We start from the raw sequence: 16,154 nt of genomic DNA on the forward strand, positions 1-16,154 counted from the left end.
TCCATGAAAACGAGGGGATGCTGGTGAAGCTAATTAAAAGGTGTTGCCAATAAGAAAATCCTTACGTTTTAAATATTTTTCTTAGACTGCAAACGGGCTAATTAAAAGGTGTTGCCAATAAGAAAATCCTTACGTTTTAAATATTTTTCTTGGACTGCAAACGGGCTTAAAGAAATTACGGAAAAGAAAATTACTAAAACCAAATAAAGTTTTTGTATGAAGAACCAAATGCCAATCTCCGATGGACGGAGTTTTGAAAATAGCTGTTGGGGCCATCTCCACCAGCACTCATAGGCTAAGATTCTGGCAAACTCTCCTCACCGGCCATCTCTCTCTTCCCCCCTTCTATCTGATTGAAGCTGCACTTCAGTCCGATATAAATAGAGAAACAAGCAATCTCTAACTAATTATTGAAATAGATTTGATAATCATGGTTTGGCAATTAATTATTAAAATTAATTTTAGACATTCACATGAAAACTTCCATTACAAATTAGTCAATTAACTATTAAAATATATATAATTGTAAACTATCATGCTAAACTCTGGCAATGAAAGGCAACTTGAGGGACGAAAAGCTTGTAATTTCCGATCGAATCTGGGCCGGAGAATTGCGGTGGTATAATACTAGGGGAATCAATATAACGTAGTTGGACTTCTGATGTGTTTTTTTTTCCTTCCCGTTTTATAGTCTAGCGGTAGTGCCTTTGGGTTAGTTATTGCACCGATATTCTTGTCTATCAATTCGGTGAAATAAAAAATAATTTCATTTTATTTTCATGAATAAATATTTTTTTTTAAGGAATACTTATTCTTTATATATATTATAATTATATTAATTGTTATTTTACAGTTCAAGTTTTTGAATAGGATAGTGGTTGTAGAAAATCTAACTTTGTAAAGAAGAAAGATGAAATTTCTTTATTGATGGCTTGTTATATGAATAAGAAAAATCACTAAAACTCATGGTATTTAGACATTAGGCATAACAATTATATGTGTCAAGATAAATCAGTCTTCTCTCCAATTTAAATGAATTATATCAAGATTTTGTGAAGTTTGGTGAAAAGTCTAAAGTTCATATTACTGGAAAAAGAATAGTAGCAATCCAAACAAAAAACATTGTTCATACCATCTCTTACGTTTTCTTTATTCCATAATTAAAATTAAATTTACTTAGTATTGGTCAACTTCAAAAAAAAAAAGAAGGGGTATGGAGTTTCTATAAAAAACATAGTATGTAGAATTGAAGATGAAAAATTAAGCTTAATTGCTAAAATTAACATGACGGTAATCGATTGATTCCTCTACAACTTCAAAAAATTACTCATTCAAGTTTTTTTGATGCGATTAAAGGAGAAAACATGGTTATGGCATTTCTAATTTAGTGTTGAAATTTACCAAATTAATTACTAGAAATAAAATCAAAATTTTATGGAATTGAGTATCTAATTTAAATCAATTTTATGGAATTGATCTCACAGTTTTTGGGTGCATTGTCTATGCTCATATTCCATATCAAAAGTGAAAATTAAAGCTTGACGACAATTGAAAAAAAATGCATTTTTCTTGCTTTATAAACTATATAATCCTCGATAAATTTATTATTTGTCATGATGTTATCTTTGATGAAGCTAAAAAATCCTATTTCTATAAACATTATATTTGTGGTTAGTTAAAATTAAAAATTCTTAATAATGTATCTCCCTTGATGGAACATTATTTTATCGTCACCCCTAAACATTTTTCTATTTCGTAATTATTGAAAAGCCACTCCCATTTTTACGTCCATACATTCAGATAACTTTTCCAATTTTCTCTTTCATTATGAATAAAACTCTTATTTAAAGCAATTTATTGTTCCATGTTATGACAATCCAAGCATCTTTAAAAATGAGTTCTTGTGTGCAAGGAGGCTCTGTTTTAAACTCATTTAATGCTTAACAAATAAACTACCCGAACAAGGCTAGTTAGGGCACCGGCACCGGCACCGGCAGATCATTCATATAATTGAGAAACTAGCAAGAGACCTGGTAATAATCGGAGGTCACTAAGAGATACGGACATTATTTCTTAAGGTAATGGAAACACAAAAGCTTGATAATTCGTCAACATTGAAATCCAAAAACGCATATATTTCATCAGTCAATGTTGCGCTTTAGCAGGATAAAATGGTCGACGTGTTGATGCGTCTCCCCTCTGAAGACAGAGTCATAATTCTCTGCAAACTTCTTGGCAAAATATTCGAATATTTTGTCAACATCATCCCTTCCGAAGTGTTCTTCCAACAGTCCCTGAAAAACAGCTCTGAATTGCGAAACAGCAAATCGGACATCAATCTTCGTTTTCATCATGGGGTGATTAAGCGTGTTCATTCTCTCAATACAGAAATGTCCATTGTTCTTTATAATCTCTTCCAACTCCTTAACAGAAGAGTAGTACAGAGGCAAATTAAAGGAATCCACCTTTTCTTCACTAATCACTCCCTACAGCAAAAATATTATATAGTTCAATGAAATTAACATTTGAAAAAAAAAGAAAGAATGTATACCATACCTTTTTGTTTACACAAATGTCACAAGTATCTGTCTTGAAAATTTAAACACTGTCCATTTATATTATAATATAACTAAAAGCGAGGCATTATAATTAATATGATATAATTAAAAGTGAAGAAGTTTTTACTATAGAATTCCATGAGATGCATGCCCACGCGCTGCCGCGGGCTTATAAAATAAATATATTTAATAGTGTTATAATTATGAACCAACGCTAGATAAGTAATAGAAACTAAAGATATGATGGAGCTAATATTTCATGACAGGAAAAAAAGTTGTGTTGGTGATCAAAACTTAGAGACTGAACAAAATAATTTGTAGCAATCCATAATGTTTTGGGAGGAAAGATACATTGCTTTCGCCACATGATTTAGCTTTTCTGTTAATAAAAAGAAAATAAAATTACAAAGCTAAATTTTCTACCAACTTAATATTAAAAAAAACCAACAAAGATAATTTTGGAAGGAAAAAAACCTATAAGAAAAAAACATTGTAGCAATTGATAATGTTTTATGAGGAAAACTATAGTGCTTTCCCCAATAAAATAAAATAAAAAACCATTTAGATAAATACTGTAGCAATCCTTATTGTTTTGTAAGAAAAACTATAACGCTTTCCCTATATGATTTAACTTTATTGTAATTATAATTCTTAACCAACTTAATATTTTTTTAAAAATAAACAAAGATAATTTTGGAAAAAATAATAAAAAAATGATATGGAAAAACACTGCAATAATTCACAGTGTTTTAAAGAAAAAAATTATAAAGCTAAATTCTTAATCGGCCCAATATTAAAAAAATATTAAATCAACAAAGATAATTTTAGAAAAAAAAATATTAAAAGAAAACACAAAAAAAGAAAAAAAAATCATGTTGGAAACATTGTAGCAATTCATGATATTTTGTAATGAAAGCTACAGTGCTTCCCCACATGATTTAACATTATTTATAATGACTTTTAATAGTAATTTTCAACAATGTTTTGTGAGGAAATCTACAGTGTTTTCCCCACATGATTAAGCTTTATTACAAAGTTAAATTCTAACCAACTCGATATTAAAAAAAATAAAATCGACAAAGATAATTTAAAAAAAATATTACAAAAAAGAAAAACACAAAAGAAACTGGAAAAAAAACCATGTAAGGAAAAATTGTATCAATCCATAGTGTTTTGTGAGGAAAAACTTGCATTTATTTGTAATTGCAATTATTAAACAGCTTAATATTTAAAGAATAAAATTGACAAAGACAATTTTAGAAAAAAAAAAAACATAACAAAACAGAAAAAAACCACATAAGAAAAAACACTGTAGCAATCCACAGTAATTTGCAAGGAAAGTTATAGTGCTTTCCTCACATATTGTAACTGTAATTTTTAACCAGCTCAATATTAAAAAAAATAAAATAAAAAAAGATAATTTTGGAGAAAACAAAAAACAAAAACAAAGAAAACCATGCAGAGAAACACTGTAGCAATCAACAATGTTTTAAAGAAAAAAAATTACAAAACTAAATTATTAATCAACTCAATATAAAAAAATTTAACAAATATAATTTTGAAAAAATAGAAAAATAAAATAGAAAAACTAATTGAAAAAAACACCGTAACAATCCATAATATTTAAAGGAAAAAAATTACAAAGCAGAATTTTTTAACCACTTCAATATTTAAAAAGTAAAATCAATAAAGAAAAAATTTTAAAAAAAAAATTAAATGGAAAAAAAGAAAAAAAAAAGAAGCAAAGTTGGAAAAAAAAAAAAAAGAAGCAAAGTTGGAAAAAAAAAAAAAGGAAAGCAATTTCGAAAAAAAAAAAAGAGAAAGAAAAACGAAAAAAAAAAAAAGAGGGAAAGTTGAAAAAAAAATGACAAAATGCAAAAAAAAAAAAAAAAAAAAAAAAAAAAAAAAAAGCACTGTGGATTACTGTTGTAATCCACAAGTGATTTGTGTGGGGGGAACAGTAATTCCCCCACACCATTTAGATATTGTTAATAGTAGTTAAATTATTTTCATCCTCAAACTTCTTTTGTTTTAATTGCATACTTTTTTATAACCGATTTAATGAGTTATAGTTTGGATTTGTAAGGGGAAAAAAAGAACAATTAAAAGAGAGAGTACTAAACTTTAAAACATGGCAAAACCGCGTTGCAATTCTCTTATTTGGGTAAAAAAGTTATTTTAGTCCACTCTAGATTTTAAAACTTTAGTTTTAGTCCATAATAACTATGAGATTTGTAAGGAATTGCCTCCTCTGTCTGACCTCAAGAGCAGGCATGGTTTATTACTAACATAACACCAACCCCTTTCAATTGCTTCAAATACAAGAGAGATTAATTTATATGCTTACCAATTTCGCCATGTCGACGAGGCAAGATCCGAGAAGCTCATTGCATATTCCAGCTCCAGTCTGAGACATCAGGATCCCATCAGGAAGACCAGCAACTATGATCACCATCAATCCTCCACCGATAATTTCTTGAGCTCTAGCATTCAGAAAGCTATCCATGTCATTTTTGAACTGGGCTGAATACGCTTTCGCTACTTCTTTTGCAGTTCCACTGCACTGGATGCTACCCTTATTCCATGCCGGAGATTTGGTGTCCGCAACTTCCTCTGGAACCTTAGAGAGCCAGTGCAAGGAATAGGAAGAGTACGCAAGACGGAGCGTTGACTTGGGGAATAAACGACCATAAAAAGTACCAGGCACTCCAGCAGCGAAGTATTTTCGATACGACGGAAGGGTTTTGAAGAGAGTGTTGAAATCATTGGCTGTGACATCGTTGAAGAAGACTTGGAACTCTAAGGGTGGGGAGTTTTGGAACTGTGCATGGTATTTCTGCTCCACAGCTTCTACGATTTTTTCCACTGCGAAGAATGTATTCGGTCCAACAGAACATCCAAAATCTGCGATTCGAAATGTGCAGATATTTGAAGAATCAGAACAAGGGATTTTAAAGTCAAGCGTCTCTCTGATGCTTTCATTCATCAATTCATTCGCGATATCCAGCAGTCCCCTCTGCGGAAATGAGTAAATATGCGTTTGTTAATTGTACCAGACATAATGTTCTATTCAAATTAGTCTCAAGAGAAAGAATGTATACCTGATAGGAAGAATTCTTGGCATAGCTACGAGGTCCATCTCCGCCAACCATAGCCCATGATTTTGGCACTGTTTTGGTTTCTTCATTTTCCATCTCTCTATTTCTCAACTTGATGCAGGTTTGCTTCCTATATATGGTAGCTCTACTTCACATTCAAGAGAAGGGAAGGGAGGCAAAAACAAGGATGTTGAGTTGCCGACATTGAGTTTGATAGCCTTGACTTGTTGATGTTCTTTCTTAGAAAGATAAAAAGCATTAGAGACTAATCCACTCCCTAACAATACAGGCGTTGACAACGGCTTATATGTGATGTGACGCTGCAGCTGAAAAGCTTATCTTCTATGATTTTGTAACACATGTATTCTTTTTCGACCACACAGGACAATAATTGCAAAAGAAATCTCAAAGGGTAAATGAATATTTCATGGATTGTAACTAATTACTATATGTTATATCTAAATTAACATATGCTATCGAGCAAGTCCATCCATAAATACTTTCTCAATATGAAATTAAAATATTAAGGTCATGCTTGACAAAACAAGACGAGTAGCGAATAGTCAAGTTAACTAATGTTAACTTTAATTTTGTTAAGCAATCTCATTCACATTATGATCTAGTTCAACTATATATATATATATATATATATATATATATATATATATATATATTAATGGAGTCCATGCTAATCCCGGTCTGTGAAAAACATGGTGAAAAATATTGCCACCAAACTTTTAAGCTCTCTAGCTACAAACTTTTTGTATATCACATAGAAAAGTAAGTACAAGGTAGCAAGCTATAGTGGTGCGCGGGATTAACAGGGAAGAGTCTAATTAAATCTTCTAATTAACCATTTAGATACATAAGACAGTAATTGCATCATTTCAAATTAAACTTATCCACTGATCTTGTTTGGATTTTGCAAGTGTTAAATTAGTTAATGTATGGTTATCATTTGCAGGTTAATCCAGCATTGCACAAGTAAAAATCCTCGTCAAAGGCCCTCTTTTTCTTCTGTCATAGAGATCTTAGAAGAAGTTTCTACATTTCTGGGGAGAGCTGAATGTTCTCCTGTTTGTTGAGCCCATCAAGCATGTATAATAAGAAGTAGTTGGTTATCATCAGGGCTTCTCTACACTATACATCCTTGTTGATGCATATATTGATTCTTGAACAGATGTTTGTTTTAGATTTGTTAATTTTTAGTTAATGAAATTTTATGGACATAATTGTATTGTATTATACTTTTAATCGCTTGACTGTATGCTGGTTTCTGTTGACCTATGACTGTATGCTTCCACGACCCTTTACTGCCATCCATAACCTGAATCAGATTAGTTATAATTTAATCGCTTGTTCAAAAGGGAGACAAATTAACATTAAAATTTAAATTAAAACTTCAGTAAGGGCAATGGTATTTAAAAAGAAAAATCAAAAGAAAAGAGAGGAGAGGAGAGGAGAGGAGAAGAAGAAATGATTATGAATCATGTAGCAGGAGAAAGCAATTAGATCATCTTCGAAGGTAATGTGACATTAAATGTCCGTGTGCTATGCAAACACTCAATATAATTCTTTTATTTAAAAAACATTAAGAGAAACATTTACCTGCCATATGATTGCTGACTGATCCTTGGACGATGATGACAAATACTTTCCGTTGTGTGAAAATTGCAGAATCTTTCAAGTTGGCATAAACTTAAAGGATTCATTCAGAAAATTCAGAGTGATGGGCAGCATATTCATGTTAAGATGTTATGAAATGCAGTAACAATGATTGCTTAAAAGCAGAATAAATTAGCATACAACAAATCTTTTGGGACTGTGGAAGGCGTTTTAGGTACAACATTCCTTTTCCTGTCTCATTACGGGTGAAGGATCCTGGGAGCTCATTCGTTTTAGGTTCTTATATGATCTAGTAGCAGGTAGAGGGGTCAGCTCTCTTAGGTTAAAATCATTAACTGAGCCTTTTCCTGGGAGGGTGGAAGGCAGGCTTCCTGTAGATTTTCTTTTGATTCCATTCCCTTTCCTCGGTCCTTCTGGTCAGCTTGACTTGGAGGTTTGTATATGGAGTTCAACAGAACTAGGTGCAGATTGTTCTTAATAGCGTTTAGAAACACATTCTAGATCATCACCGTATCTGTAATGGCCTTTGAACCATGTATTCAAAGAGTTGTAGAGCTCATTTCATAGTTTTTGCTCAAAAGATTATGGAGACAAATGCTCTCTTCCATATATCAAAGCTGACTGCCTATCCTAGTATAACACCTTAGGTTTGTTAATCTTGCCGCCGAACTTTCCAGGAGATCACATTCAGTTAGCCTGTATTGAAAATCACTGTAATGTCCAGCTGATTTTGTAAAGAAAATGATGATTATTAAGAATGGCTTCATTGTGCTTTTGTAATTATGAACTTAATTATGCTTTCCAGTTGACAAATCATTACACTGTCACATAAACTTACAAATTGACTCGATAGTTTAACGAACTAAACTCTTTTTAAAGTCAGTCCAGTGTTTTAGAGAAGGGATTTAAGGATTTGAGCCTGGGACCGGTGTGCGGAAAGGTGGTCAGAGAATAGTTTGTCCATTAAGGAACAGAAAACATAAAACAGAGAGGCCCAAATCTAACTGGGCTAGGCCTGCTACATAAGCAATAATAATCAACTGAAAGAATTTCAATCCATGGTGGCTTGGGCAGTGGATAGATAACCAGCAACAGAGCAACAAAAAACTTCTAAAACCTCAATAGAGTAGCCGTTGAAGCAGAAGGAGAGACAGCGGAAACGGCATGAATTCTTCATTAATGCTACGCCGTTTCTTCTGTTTCAACTCAACAACAACTGCAGTAGCAGCAGCATCTTCTACTTCTTCAAAGAAGAAACCCCTTGTCTTCTTGGGTTCTCCTCAGGTACTAAAAAACACATGTATTCCCTTACTTGTGTCTGTTTCATAATGGGAACTGAACTGTGATTTTGGTTCCTTTTCAGGTGGCTGCTACTGTTCTTGATGCTCTTTTTAATGCATCTAAAGCACCCAATTCTCTCTTTGAGGTACTTGTGTCAAAATCCAATCTATTTGTTACCTTATAATGTTTTTGTAATTGTTTCTATCTGGGTTTTGGTTAAAAATGAGAAAGATGATATTTTTGTGTGGATTTGTGTTAATGGGATTTGCTTCTTTTGGAAGTTGTAAAAGGATGTGGTGTGCAATTTAGTGAGAGCATGTTTTTGTTTTGTTATTAGGTGGCAGCTATTGTTACACAGCCACCTGCAAGAAGAGACAGGGGTAAAAAGTTAATGCCTTCACCGGTTGCTGAGTTCGCTCTTGATACAGGCTTCCCTTCTGATCTTATTTTCACACCTGAAAGAGCTGGCGAGGTAATTTTAGTGGTTTTTGTTTGGGAATTTGATTTTTTTTTTTTGTTTTTGAGTAGTTCAATTTTTTTGCAATTTTCTTGCTACCAGCAAGAATATTCTGTATTAGGTCATTTTCTTACTTTACTTGCTGTTCTCCTTTACAATTCTGCAACTTATGTGGATGAGTCTGCCAATTAGCAATCTGATAGGTTTTCATCATCCAAGAGCTACAGATACTGTTTTCTGCAATTAAGTTGGGTCGTACTCATTGAAAAATTATAGATTTTTATCATTTGAAAACAGCATGGAAGTGTGTGCATTGCATTGACAGATGTTTACGATTATAACTAAACAAATTAGGAAGATCTTGACAAGTTTGTCTTTTCTATTTTGTAGTTTGTCCTTGTCATTAGCATTGAACTTAACTGATTTTTTGGAACATGGGAATAAGTGAACTGTTATTCGCAGAGAATTCATGTACTTCTATTTCTGTGTAGGATACATTTTTGTCCAATCTAAGAGCATTGCAGCCCGAACTTTGCATTACAGCAGCATATGGGAATATCTTACCAACCAAGTTTCTCAATATTCCACCAATGGGTTAGTGAGATATACTTTCTGCTAACAAAATTGAGAAATTTGTTTCTTTGCTACTGGAATCAACATCTCATGTGTGTCACTTGGACAATAGGTCTTACTTAGCTGCGGTAATTCCATGATGAAATTCATTTTGTTGATAGTGCATGCAGTATGCTTTTTTTGTAGATTTAATTGTCATTTTATCCATAGAGGAATATAGGTTAGTTGTTTCTTTGACCAAATTAATTTGCATATATATGTTTTTTATTGTATAAGTTTGGGGTTGTGGGCATTAAATGGTTTGATTATGGGAGCTCAAGTTCTAGTAGGGATGGCAATGGGGAGCCACGGGTAGGGTTTCTACTATATCCATGCCCTATCCATTATTGAAGGGGTAAGAAATTTAGATATTTGATATCCATGCCGTATCAATCAACATAAAATAAAATGGTAATTTGTGTGTGTTAAAAAATATAAATGTTTTGCATGTGTATATCTTTATGATACAAATGTATATATCTCGGGTTAGGTTTAGGTCGGGTTTGACAATATTCATATTTTATCCATTACCTTTCGGGTAGAATCCACTCATTCGAGTCTGTTTTTGGTATCCATTAGGTTGGAATGAAATTTTCATCCCTAAACTCTAGTCTTAAGAGTATCCATTTGATGCAAAAAAATGTTAAGCTTGAGATTGCTAAGATTTTCATTCTCTCGTCCTGTTTATATTGATGCCTGTCTTGTTTATTTCCCTCACACTTGGGTGTGCCTCCTTTTGGTATCTTTAATGTTCGAATTCTAGAGAAAGGAAGGCAGTTGGTAGCTTTAACATATGCTACTGCAGAAACAGGGAAATTAATGTTTATCATCAGGTTTTCCACTTTCTTAACTGAACTTGGTTGGTGGTCTAGTGCATTCTGCTTAAGAAAATATGTTTATGATTGGTCTGTTTTTGCCCAAGTTAAGCAATAATATGGAAAAGATGGATCCTTAGACTTGAGTCCTCGTAAGCTCAAACAATCATAGTCAAATAGATTTGAATTTTGGTCCTTAATCTAATCAGTAGCCAAGCTTTTCAGTGTGACGAGACTAAAGTTATGCAATCACTAGTGAAGGCTATTGGAGTCCACCTTTTGACACAAAGCTAGTGGCCAGATGAATAATGTAATTCAGTATTTGGCAGTGCACATATCTGCTGGTCTCGATCTGTTGCTTAAGTGAATCACTAACCTGCCTAATACAGTGCCCAGTTTTTTAAGACAAAAATACCCCTCATGTCTGGTTTGTGTAGAGATGTGAATAAAGGGTATCTTTAAACTTTGTAACTGTTTGAAGATCCAATTATTATTATAGTTATGTTTTGAATTTACTCATTTTGCGCATATAAAAGACTCATTTTAGGGAATGAAGAAGCAACCCTTATTTAAGAGCATGATTTAGTTGATGGTGGAAGAGAATTTCTCTCCCTCTCATGCGAACAAATATTCTTGAAATAAGAAACATATGGGAGACCAAAAATAATAAAATATCTAATAGGAAAGCAATTATTTATGCTTGAGGAGAGATGTATGTTTAATATGAACAAAAATAAAATTATGGCTGGTAAATTCCATAGGTAAAAAGTTCTCACCGGAGAGGAATTGCAACCTCAGGATAGCAAATGCTTTGAACTCACAAATTTATCCTCAATTGAAATATCTTCATGCAAAGGACATGAGGAACATTTTTGTCTTAAAAAATTAGGCTTAGTGTTAGCCTGCCTAAATACTGGGTAGGTTAGGAATCCTCTTTGCTAATATATCTATTTTGATACAACAGCAATCATTTGTAAAATCTAAACTAGTTGATACTAAGGATCAAGCAATAGCTTTAACATAGAAATCTCAAAGTTTATCTTTGCAGTTACTCACACCTGAACTTTTTTTTCTCAGGGACGGTCAATATACACCCAAGTCTTCTGCCACTTTACCGCGGTGCTGCTCCTGTTCAAAGAGCATTGCAGGTTCCTTATTTTATAGGCCATCCATGTTAATTTTATTAAGAGAAATGATAATTTAACAAGAATAAAGTCTCTAGAAGATTGTGACCCATTGGATAGTTTTTAATATGGGACCAATGGTATGTCGCATTGATCTAATGGCTCATATGTATTCTTCAAACTTATTCTTGTTAAATTTTCTGAAGAAATAGAATAACTCGTATAAAATGCTTATTTACTCCCAGACTATGCAATTGCATTTATGAGTCTCTGCATTAGGATGGTGCCAAGGAAACTGGGGTATCATTAGCTTTCACTGTTCATGCTCTCGATGCTGGACCTGTAATTGCCAACAAAACTCTGGAAGTTGATGATCAAATTAAGGTATGGATGGTGCGTGTCTGCGTTAAGAGTGGCTGAAGTTAGGATCTGTTATTTCATTTTTTTTCATATCCCAATTAAATAACTTGATGGATGGGCTAGAGCTTTTAGCAAAAAATATGCATGTTCCAAAAATACGCATGTTAATGCATGTTCCATTAACATGGAGTCCATGTGCACTTCCTGGTGGCACAGCTCAATCAGGATCTATAGATAGATGTTTTGTATAGTCCTAACTTCAGCATTTTTGCATGAAGTAGCTGCAGTCAAACCCATGCACTTGTACTCGGTAGCTCAAGCCTCTATTGTGCAAGACAATGGTCCCTCAGAGTTTTAAACCAGTCTCCTCTGACATTTATCTTTCTCTATTACATGCACTTGTACTCTCACAAAGTAGGGGTGGCAATGTTGACTCTAGTCTTTGCTGTCAGCTCATCCTTTCAAGAAACAGTTAAATTATAATTATTTTATGTTAATTTTTAACTTGACTTGTAATTCCTTCTTCCAGAGCGTTTTAAGAATATCTTGTACATGCTTGCAGGCTCCAGATTTACTTGCATTGCTGTTTTTGGAAGGTATTTCTGATTTCTATTTTTTTTTATCATCATTGTAACTACTTCCGTATTCATGGCTAATCTATCAATCTTACATTTGTACTTCAATAGTCATTTGAAGTTCTTTTCTTTTCTTTTCTTCTCTCTCCTTTTTATTTTTTCATTCATTCAAGTTGATAATTATTCCCAACTCTGCATTAGTCAACTAAGTTTATGATGTAAAATAAATTACTATACTTTATTCATCATGTATGATGCACTTATGACAGTCATATGATATCAATAGTCAAGTTTTCTTCTTCTTTGTTTATAAGTTCTCAAAATTCACTTTGTGAGTGATAATTTTTTTATGCATGACAAGTTTAGTAATGCATCAAGAGCAAAAAGTTAATTGATTCGAGTTGAAGACCTGAAAGATAAAGGGAAAACAAAAATGACACAATAAAGGAAACAAAAAAGTTACAAGTGTTATTAACAGAAGCACAATATAGTCTTAAGTAGTGGCAGATGGTGAAATAGGATTTATATTGCTTAACCTAGCAGGTAAAACAAGGCTTCCTTGAGTTGATTGATAAGAAATCACTTTGTAAATATTTCTAGTTTTTACACGTGATTAGATATGCAATAGCTATTCCTTCTATGTGAGTAGTTTCTATGATTAATGTTTTCTTGAATCTCTCTTCCATATTTTTCCCAGCATGATTTCTTTATTACGTTGTCTGAGCTGAATTATGGGCTGTGGATTGCAACACCCAATTGAATGCACTTTTGAGTCAGGTAGTTCTGTCGATGAATGATCGCAGGATCTAAACTTTTGATTCATGAGCTCCCTTCTATACTTGACGGATCAGCCAGGTTAAAAGCTCAACCCCAAGATGATTCCAAAGTTACCTTGGCTCCAAAGGTTATCCCCCCCACCCTTCCTGTTACTTTAGTTTTGAATTCCTTTTACTATGACTAAATACAAACAGCAATGGATCAATTAGAAAGAAGTATGGAATTCCCATCTATACTCTCTTGCAAGAATTTAAAGAACTGCGATAAGGCTTCCTTTAAGCTCTCTACTCTATGCAGATATCTGTTGAGGAGTCATGGTTATCCTTTGATCAAGAAGCTTCAGTCCTCCATAATAAGGTTAGCCCTCATTTCCTTTTTCCTGTCAAATATGAATGTGTGGTGATTACATGCAACCTTTTTAGGTTCGTGCATTTGCAGGGTGGCCAGGGACACGGGCTAAAGTAGCAATTGTTGATGATGAAAATGGTCGCCGCAATATTGTAGAACTTAAGATTATTACTACAAGAGTTTGCGACCATAGCATTGTTCAGGGTGATGAAGCGGATGACATCACTTATGTGAAGGATTCGTTGGTGTTTCCATGTGGAAGGTCCACAGCGCTTGAGGTCTGTTCAGCCATCACTTGTCATCATGTATTTATTTTGTTGTTGATCTGCAATTTTTCTTTAAGACTATACTTTATGTGCTATCCCAGAAAATGTTTTAGAAAATCTGGTTTCCCCCCTCAAAATGTAAAATGGGAAAAAAATAACCTCTTTTTAACAGTTGAAACGTTGTTCAGGTGTGAAGGCATGTTATATTTGTCCAGATAAACGCACATGCCCCAAGCCTTTTTGAATTGCTGATTTTGATGCTTTTTGTATACCAACCAGGTATTGGAACTCCAGCTTCCTGGGAAAAAGGTTTTTCGTGCAGCTGCCTTTTGGAATGGTTTGCGTGGTCAAAAGCTGAAGAAACTGTAGTGGAGAAAACATTAAATCTGGACGGCTACAAACTACATAAGCTGAGATTTTGGCTAGAGGTAGGGATTTCTTGAATTTTTTCACGGATAGCTTTTTCCTGAACTCTATTTATCCCATGCATTCTGCATTGATGTAAACCAAAAGTGATTATTGATGTTTATGCAAAACCTTCGACTTTGTTCAAGCAAGAGCTGTATTGCATCATAGGTGATTTTTCACTTTCGCAGAACCTTGCCTTCGAAGTATGTTTCCTTTGTGCTGTTCAGTGTATTCCAAGTCGAAGGTTAGAAACTGTTATTGTAATCTATAAGATGTGAATTCTTTGGATCACATCATTCATTCTTTTCTTTAGCATATGCTCAATTGAATATATGATACTGTCCCAACTGGGAGCTCAGATGGCTCACCTTTCTTCTGTTTTTTTTATTCGATAAAAGGTTGTTCAAAATAGAGACACTAACAAAAGAAAGACGGGAGAAATTTAAGGGCCGTTTGACTGTCCCATGATATAATTTATTCTTTCATATTTTATATTGGTACTTGCTGTGCAAGGCAATTATTCTGAATGAAGTCTTGGGAAAGTTTCCTTGTTATATTATTGTTGGGATAGAATCATTTAACAATTTATAAATGTTTCACTATTTCGAACCCTCTTCTTCAGTGTCCCACATGTAATGATGAGTTTGTCCATTAACTTATCTGTGAAATTCAGTGTACCAACTTAACATTGATTGGACAATAGATGCAAGCAGAAACAGATCTCTTTGGGATTTAATCTCAAAAAGTCCTATGATTTTGCTTATGGGAAATGAGCCAGACAACAAAAACTCCAATCTGGTGTCATCTGTTAGCTCTTGCTAAGAACCTCAGGCCAGTTTTAATATAATCAAATATGAGTGCATTATGGATGTTTGAATACGAGTGTATTGCCCTTCTCTGTGCTTGCATTATGAATGTTTCAATGTCGTGGATGAGATTGGCAAGTAGATCAACCAGCAGTCATTCAATCCATGTTATCGGGGACATTTTTTCTAACTGATGATCTGCATGCATTTCATTGTGATTAAACAGATATGTGAAGGATGCAAATATGTTATTCAAGTTTAGTGGAGAATTGATTGTGTGGCTAGGATGCATTTCTCATCATAGATTAAAAAAACGAGAGAGAGAGAAAAAAATAAAGATGAACTTGCCTAAGCATTAGAAACTGGAAAATGGTTCTCCTTTCATGTCATGCATGATTTTTTTAATGTTTTTCAAAGTCCTTGCAATGGCTTGAGATGCTTTGAGGTGGCGTCCTGAAGCATGAAGAAAGGTCCAATAATGAGGAGCATAGTATCTAGGACATGGGTGTTGGGGCCCTTCCATGTTCAAACAAGAAGTTCCAATATTGGATGGTAATCCATAGCGAAATTAGATGCTGTTTTGCCCGTGGAATTGCTCTTAGAGCTTTCACAATCATTAGAAATAGATTCGACTCGCCCAGGTTTTTGATAAAATCGTAAGATTTTTTAATCTTTTATTTTGGTTTATTGGGAGCTTCAATGAGCTTTGGACTATACAATGGAGGCCATCATCCCTCCTTATAATATAAAAATCATTCTTGAATTTTACCTAACAATTTATTTTTTAAAATTAATATAGTTATTTAACTTTTTTCTGTCTAATTATATAAAAAGAAATTAATTTAAACAAGCTTAATGAGAATTAATAACTTGAATTTTGAATTTTTCTTGTTTATTTAAAAATATTAATGTTACTTAATTATATTTTTAATGTTAGAAAAATTTAACATGACCTGCAATGTAACATAGCAACGCAAACTACCAATCTAATATTATATAAAAAGTTCAATGCTCCTTGCTAAACATGAATTTTCTCCTGCTTT

The 16,154-nt window shown here is 33.4% G+C and overlaps 2 protein-coding genes across 3 annotated transcripts; one reads left to right on the forward strand and one right to left on the reverse strand.

The window, feature by feature from the left end:
• Positions 1 to 1,980: 1,980 nt before the first annotated feature.
• Positions 1,981 to 5,889, reverse strand: LOC118039613 (loganic acid O-methyltransferase). Its single transcript, XM_035046365.2, has 3 exons — positions 5,660 to 5,889; positions 4,906 to 5,574; positions 1,981 to 2,486 (listed from the first exon to the last, which is right to left on the reverse strand). The coding sequence occupies exons 1-3, from the start codon at positions 5,750 to 5,752 to the stop codon at positions 2,142 to 2,144; spliced, it is 1,107 nt and encodes a 368-aa protein (XP_034902256.1). The 5' UTR covers positions 5,753 to 5,889; the 3' UTR covers positions 1,981 to 2,141.
• Positions 5,890 to 8,330: 2,441 nt separating this feature from the next.
• On the forward strand, positions 8,331 to 14,663 carry LOC118039615 (uncharacterized). Of its 2 annotated transcripts, none has more exons than XM_035046366.2 (11): positions 8,331 to 8,566; positions 8,646 to 8,708; positions 8,901 to 9,035; positions 9,512 to 9,614; positions 11,525 to 11,595; positions 11,851 to 11,964; positions 12,494 to 12,527; positions 13,310 to 13,410; positions 13,581 to 13,640; positions 13,706 to 13,909; positions 14,177 to 14,663. In XM_035046366.2, the coding sequence occupies exons 1-11, from the start codon at positions 8,447 to 8,449 to the stop codon at positions 14,264 to 14,266; spliced, it is 1,095 nt and encodes a 364-aa protein (XP_034902257.1). In that variant the 5' UTR covers positions 8,331 to 8,446; the 3' UTR covers positions 14,267 to 14,663. The 2 variants fall into 2 exon arrangements, with proteins under 2 accessions (XP_034902257.1, XP_034902258.1); XM_035046367.2 differs by having other exon boundaries at positions 8,332 to 8,566; positions 11,851 to 11,955.
• The last annotated feature ends 1,491 nt before the right edge of the window (positions 14,664 to 16,154 follow it).

Source organism: Populus alba, chromosome 17 (assembly GCF_005239225.2).
Source record: "Populus alba chromosome 17, ASM523922v2, whole genome shotgun sequence".
Taxonomy (NCBI): domain Eukaryota; kingdom Viridiplantae; phylum Streptophyta; class Magnoliopsida; order Malpighiales; family Salicaceae; genus Populus; species Populus alba.